The sequence below is a fragment of the Triticum aestivum genome, chromosome 7A, assembly GCF_018294505.1.
Source record: "Triticum aestivum cultivar Chinese Spring chromosome 7A, IWGSC CS RefSeq v2.1, whole genome shotgun sequence".
NCBI classification, from domain to species: Eukaryota; Viridiplantae; Streptophyta; class Magnoliopsida; order Poales; family Poaceae; genus Triticum; species Triticum aestivum.
The window spans coordinates 509,833,420-509,840,711 of record NC_057812.1 but is presented as its reverse complement, the minus strand read 5'-3'; the positions used below and the strand labels follow the sequence as shown (position 1 = coordinate 509,840,711).

Here is a 7,292-nt window from a genome sequence, read left to right as displayed (position 1 = left end):
TAAGGGCATCCAAATGCGGTCGCACCGTTGGGTGCACCGTCCATGTCCACATGTTCGTTTTGTGTCCGTTGTCTGTTTTGTCAACCCAAACAAATAAAAAATAAACAGAATTCGTGTTCGTTTGGGTCACTCTGTTGAAGCTGGCCTAAGGCTTTGATTGGTTGCAAGGTAAAATACACCCAGGAAACCGAGTTGCTCTAACAATTCAAAGTCCAATACGATACCCTCATTCTCTAATCACAAAAATCCCAGCTGCCCAAATCATGCTCCATGCATGTTCATGGACACAACGAAAGTACACGAGAAAATGATGATGATTACTCATCAAGGGGAAAACCCCGTGACACCAAAACCCACCCCCTCCAAACCGCAAGCTTTGGCGTCCTCCCCGTCGGCCTGCCGCCTGCCTGCGTCCCCCCTTCCTAACCGCAACCAACCCAACTCTACTCACTCCAGTCTAGAAAGGAAAGGAAAGACGCAACACAGGTCACGTCGCGAGCGAAGCAAGGCACAGAATCGCGACGCCGACGCCGACCAGACCCTCACCCTCCGCTGACGCGCCGGACCCACGCGTGAGAAACGTGGCCCGCGGACACCCGGGACCCACGGCGCACGCCTCCTAGTTAAGCGGCCTGCCGGTCCCTGCACCCAAATCGCCGCACCCGTTTCGTACTTACCACCCTCTGCTTTCCTCCCAATCACACAGCCGCGCCTCTCTCTTCTCCGTCTCACTCTTGTCCCCCACGCCCCCGCTTCTGGGAAGCGGCCTTCTGAACCTTCTCTCCGGCTAGGGTTCCGGCTCCGACGGCGGCGAGGATGTGTGCCGCGCGGCCGCGGAGGTGAGGCGGCGGGCGTGGTGGGATAAGGATTGGTGTTGGTATTGGGATTGGAGGAAGGGGGAGGCGGTTTCGGGATGGACCCGGACTTCTCCCGGGCGAGCGGCGGCCCGAGCTTCGAGTTCGCCTTCAACTCGGTCAACTTCTCCGACCGGGTCCTGCGGATCGAGATCGTCGCCGGGGACGACGCGCCGGGGGCCAAGGGCGCCGCGGGCGAGGGGTGCTCCTCCATCGCCGACTGGGCGCGCCACCGCAAGCGCCGCAGGGAGGACCTCCGCCGCGACAAAGGTGGGGAAGGTTGGCCTACGTCTCGTCATCATTTCGGTACGGTCCGATTTGGGCGTGGGTGGGTTTGAATTTGCATTCGTACTGATTTGACAGCGGGTGGGTGGGGAGTTGCGAAATGGAGGTAGTACTACTTGCTTTTCCCGCTGATTTGTTTTGATTGCCTGTTGAGGATTTAGGTATCAAAAGGCTTACGTTTGGTATAACCGTATAAGGTGGGAGAAAGATGACGAGGCAGCTTTTCCTTTTGATCGAAGTGAAGTTATGATTTCCCAGCTCTTTGCCTTCCTCAGTTGTTGCCGCACGGAAATTTAGCTACAGTATATGATCTTCTCAGCAACGTGGTGTTCAGGACATGACCTTGGTGGGCGGAGTTTAAGAGATGACTCTATTTGCAGGATCTTATTCAACTCTTAATTCCGCAGAAGAAGAAAACTCTGTGACATTGCTCCTAGTATGATCCTGAATTTACAAAGAGCATTGTGCACCATAACTGAACCAGCCTCAAGCCCAGTAGATGCAATAAGTTGTATATAAACTATGGACAAAAGTTAGTTTGGTTATTGCCTGATGAATAGCACGGCCAGATGTTGTCCAATGTCTCATTTAGCTGAGCATGCATTCGTTGTAATGGGCTAACAGGGGTTTTACGTGTTACATAATGCTTCTAAGTTTCTATATTTGAGTAAAGTAAGCATGAAAGAGGGTATATTAAGGGGAGGATGGAACAGTAATGAAGTTAGAAGTTCTTACTCTTAACTAGTTACTCCCTCTGTCTGTGTTTATTAGGCCACCGGGGCGAAGTGCTGGGACCAAGGCACAACGCGTGTAGTTGCTCAGTTTTGAATTGGCCCTGTTAGAACACATGGGTTAGCGGCATTAATTAGCGAAACCATTTCGCCTACCTCGCACATGTAGCGGCTGGAGATTTATCTCCCTAAATCAGTGGACGGAACGAGCAACGGAACCTGCGAAATCTGTACTTACTTAATTAAGACCGGACGTGGCTCGCTGGTTCTCTGGCCTAATAAACGTGGACATAGGAAGTATATGACATTCTATTAGTGTCCCATGAAAAGTTCCGAGTACCCAATATATTTTGCTTGCATCCAACTTCGCTCTGAATGTGCAGTCTAGGCATTCATCATTAATGCTTGTTCATGGGCCTCAATTGTTATTAGGATTTATGCTTTATTGCTTGGATCTTTTTCTGTCATTGTCGTATGAAACTATTGTAGTCTTGCTTTGCTTTATCAGAATATGTTTCTGTCATGACGATCTGATGCTAATGCACTTCTACTATTCACATTTTCTTAATCATGTTCTTATTCTAGAGTGCAATACCTTCCATTTTTAATGACTTCCATCTATCATTTCATGCCCCCAGAATGTGGAAAGTATATGTCAGAACCAGCAAACATCAAAATTGAAGCAGATGAACGTGATACCTATGAGGAAACCAACGAGGAGCCTGTAGCTATGATAGAAGAATCTCCACCTGATATTGGACAAGATGGTTAGTACAATTGAATATGTTTTAATTACTCCGTAATACTCCCACCGTATCAAAATATAAGAGATTTTTTCGGCTAGTTTAGCCTACAAAAACGTCTTATATTTTGGTACAGAGGTAGTATATGGCAGTCAGGTTCAGCAAATTTAACACATAAATACAGAATTCCGTGCACCTATGCCAGATAATTAAAATTATTTCTTGGAGAACTGTTATGCGTAGCAATCATTGGTACTGATCATATGTGATTTTAGAGTTGGTTGATGGCACAATGTATCAGAGCGAGTAATTCATTCCTTTGTATTGAAACTGTGGAGACATGCTGGTACCGGTGAAGCCTTTCTGCCACCCATTGCATTATAATATTAGACATGTGGTAATCATTTTAAATGCCTCACTTTACTATTGATTGGTTGAGATTTATATGAGCTTGATTACTTGATTCTTTCTGCCCCACCTAATTGTGGAACAATTGGGTTATGTTGGATAGATTATACTTCTGTTGGATATAATTCTGACATAACTGTAAGTAAACTTTTGTACAATTGTTGTACTTGTGGACAAATGTACTTTTAACTTTTGAAGCTACCAGATCTCTGAAGTTTGTGCACCATGTTGTTAATGATAAGTCATATGATTCAATACACTGTCACTATGCTCCCCATTTGGTTGTGCTCCAAAGCATCATATCCTTGTCTATATAAAAGATGTGAATCATGTGCACCATTTGTTCCTTTATACTACATGCCTATGTGGCCGTTTGTTCTCTGCTTCATTGGACCTTGTTGTTTGTATCAGGTGAGGATGGAGAAAGCAGTGACTCATCCTGGAATATGGAGTGCAATCAGGTTTTGAGAGTGAAGTCTATATATATCAGCTCTGCGATTCTAGCTGCAAAAAGTCCCTTCTTTTACAAGGTAGATTTAATTTATGTGTAAAATGAGTTCATTGTGCAGTGTAGTTATTTACTGTTATCTAGCTAACAGTGTCATAACTTTCATCTTGTTAGCTTTTCTCAAATGGCATGAAAGAATCCGACCAGAGGCATGCAACTCTTAGAATAACTGCTTCAGGTAATTCGGGAGCTCCTTTAGGACATTTTCTGTCCTAGCTGCTGTACAGTTTTGTTTAATGTTTTGAATGATCGATTTTGTAGTACTGACATGATCATTGTCAATGAGGTTATCCATGATTAATTTTTCAGTTCAGCTAGCAAGTTACTCCCTCTGTCCCATAATATAAGAGTAGTTTTTGACACTACACAAGTGTCAAAAACACTCTTATATTATGGGACGGAGGGAGTAATTGTCTATACCCCACCATTTTGCAAATATATTTTTCTTTTGCTTTCGAGCTAACAGTTACCTTGTGTCTGATTGTTGTATTTCTACTTGGAACAGAGGAAAGTGCCCTTATGGAGCTTTTAAGTTTTATTTACAGTGGAAAGTTGACGACCAATCAGCCAACCCTTCTGCTTGATATCTTGATGATGTCTGACAAATTTGAAGTTGTTTCTTGCATGAGACACTGCAGTCAACTACTAAGAAGCTTACCTATGACCACAGAATCTGCACTTCTCTATCTAGATCTGCCTTCCAGCATTTCAATGGCTGCAGCAGTTCAGCCACTGACTGATGCTGCCAAGGAATTCCTCGCCAACAAATACAAGGATTTGACTAAGTGGGTGGTCTCTTTATTTAGAGAGCCAACTACATTGTCAAAATAACATTGTTGAACTAAAGGAATGCTTCCTCTTTTCAGGTTTCAGGATGAAGTGATGAACATCCCCCTTGCTGGGATTGAAGCCATCTTATGTAGTAATGACCTTCAGGTGGCATCAGAGGACGCAGTCTATGACTTCGTGATCAAATGGGCTCGTGCTCAATACTCAAGAACGGAAGAAAGACGTGAAGTCTTGGGGACTCGTTTGCTGCCACTTGTTAGGTTTTCTCATATGACCTGCAGGAAGTTGCGGAAGGTCCTTGCATGCAGTGATCTGGATAATGAGCAAGCAACTAAAAGTGTCACTGATGCACTCCTGTACAAAGCTGATGCACCACATCGACAGCGCGCCCTTGCTACAGATGTGTTGACCTCTAGGAAATATACTGAACGAGCTTACAAATATCGCCCACTTAAGGTGGTGGAATTTGACCGACCGTATCCTCAATGCATAGCATACTTGGATCTGAAGCGCGAGGAGTGTGGCCGACTATTCCCATCTGGGCGGATTTACTCGCAAGCATTCCATCTTGCTGGACAGGGATTCTTCCTCTCAGCACATTGCAACATGGATCAGCAAAGCGCTTTCCACTGCTTTGGTCTCTTCTTGGGGATGCAAGAGAAAGGCTCAACGAGTGTTACCGTGGACTACGAGTTTGCTGCAAGGACAAGGCCATCGGGTGAGTTTGTCAGTAAGTACAAGGGCTGCTACACCTTCACTGGTGGAAAGGCGGTTGGCTACCGCAATCTCTTCGCAATTCCCTGGCCGTCGTTTATGGCTGATGATAGCCTCTTCTTCATCAATGGGGTACTACATCTGAGAGCAGAATTGACCATAAAGCAACTCTAGTTGGTGCTTGGCGCACTACTAACATCATCTGTCCTTGCTCACACCTCAGTTCGTGCAACGATGGGCCTCAGTGTGGAAAATCTTGTGTCATTCGAACATGTTATTACTCTGTGCCAAAATAGACACTTCTGAAATGAGAAGCCAAATCCTTTGTTTTACATAAAAAGAGGACTGTCATGTTATGCATTTAGTTTTGAACTTTGGAAACTGAAGATTTGACACCGAGAATCAAAGTTACATTCTGAACATGTTCAGATGAGTTGAATTTGCAGTCTGTTAGATTTCCTACACGCGCTGGTAGGGCCGTTTAGACAATAGATGTCACAAAGACCATGTGCTAAATTGCTGCTGGTGGGGAGGCTTGGTTCTTGCTAGTAGATATGCTAGGGATGCTAGGGTTTTAGTCCAAGGAGGGCGACGCTCGGACGGATGACGGTGTTTCTTCTTTTAAGTTGAATCTTTCAGGCTCTGATCCTTTTTAATTTCGTTGGGACGGATTAAATGAAGTTTTGCTGTAAATTCTTGCCAGCTCCTTAGACGGTGAGTTTAGGTTTTCTCATAGTGCATATGCTAGACGGCGAGGTTAGGCTTTCACATTGTGCATATGTGATGACGAGGTTTGATATCAGATTCTTTTGATGGATTCAAGGGTTCAACGATGATGTTTATCGCTTCAAGGCATTGGTTCTTAGGGACATGTGAACGAAGACTTTTTGGCCCGCATCAACAAGGTTAGTCCAGCTTTGATAGAGTGGTGACAACGTGTACAAAGATTTTTTGGCTGTCATTAATAAGGTCAGGCCAGCTCACTATGAGAGCACCGACAAACAATGCGTCAGTGGCTTGTTTTGACGGCATCAATGAACATTTGATGGTCCAGAGATTTCGATGTAATTATTATTATATTTGGGGTGCTTAAAAAGAAAAGCATACTAGCCATGAATTGAAAACCCAAATCCGGACATGTGAACGAAGACTTTTTGGCCCGCATCAACAAGGTTAGTCTAGTTTTGATAGAGTGGTGACAACGTGTACAAAGACTTTTTGGCTGTCATTAATAAGGTCAGGCCAGCTCACTATGAGAGCACCGACAAACAATGCGTCAGTGGCTTGTTTTGACGGCATCAATGAACATTTGATGGTCCAGAGATTTCGATGTAATTATTATTATATTTGGGGTGCTTAAAAAGAAAAGCATACTAGCCATGAATTGAAAACCCAAATCTTATATTGTGTGCGTTCATTGACAAGCCATGTGACGGATTGTCCAGTTATTTTATTTTAACTCCCATCTCTTACCAATTACCATGCGAAGCGGTGGACTTCATGCTATCTTTTATAAAAGATTCTGGCCCATGCTAGAGGACGACCTAATTAAGGAGGTTTTGCAAGCAATCAATACAATGCATGCACTATTCCAGCTGGTTGGAATGACACTGCGATCGTGATGATTTTAAAGGTTAATACACCGAAAAAGGTAACCCAATTTAGGCCGACCAGCTTATGTAATGTGGTATATAAAATAATTACAAAAATGATGGCTTATCGGTTGAAGGTCTTCCTGCCAGATATTATTAGCCCAACTCAAAGTGCTTTCGTACCCGGCAGACTGCTAACATATAATATTTTAGTAGCTTATGAATGTTTTCACACACTCAAGAATAAAAGAGAAGGTAGAGAGGGTTTATGCGCTATAAAACTTGATATGCACAAAGCTTATGACAGAGTTGAATGGCCTTCTTTGAAAGAAATTATGTTGCGATTGGGTTTCCGTCAAGATTGGGTAAATTTTATTATGCAATGCGTCTCAACGGTCGAGTACAGAGTAAGGATTAATGCGGAGAAAAGTGAGAGCTTCAAGCCTACAAAGGGTTTGAGACATGGAGACCTGTTGTCACCATACCTCTTCTTGTTGTGCATTAAGAGTTTGAACGCGTTCTTACACATGCGGAGGAAAATGGAAAAATTTCAGGAGTAAGAGTCTGTAGAGACGCTCCACCTATCACAAACCTTCTCTTTGTGGATGATTCATTGATTCTTATGAAAGCCAACCAACACAGTGCGGAAGCTCTGAAAGCAGTGCTAG

At 44.0% G+C, this 7,292-nt stretch overlaps 1 protein-coding gene across 3 annotated transcripts; it reads left to right on the top strand.

The window, feature by feature from the left end:
- Positions 1-652: 652 nt before the first annotated feature.
- LOC123147881 (BTB/POZ domain-containing protein POB1) lies at positions 653-5,465 on the top strand. Of its 3 annotated transcripts, none has more exons than XM_044567198.1 (6): positions 653-1,133; positions 2,509-2,637; positions 3,433-3,551; positions 3,644-3,707; positions 4,035-4,314; positions 4,396-5,465. In XM_044567198.1, exons 1-6 carry the CDS (start codon positions 914-916, stop codon positions 5,204-5,206), a joined length of 1,623 nt encoding a protein of 540 aa, XP_044423133.1. In that variant the 5' UTR covers positions 653-913; the 3' UTR covers positions 5,207-5,465. The 3 variants fall into 3 exon arrangements, with proteins under 3 accessions (XP_044423133.1, XP_044423132.1, XP_044423134.1); XM_044567197.1 differs by having other exon boundaries at positions 653-1,160; XM_044567199.1 differs by having other exon boundaries at positions 654-1,124.
- Positions 5,466-7,292: the final 1,827 nt, after the last annotated feature.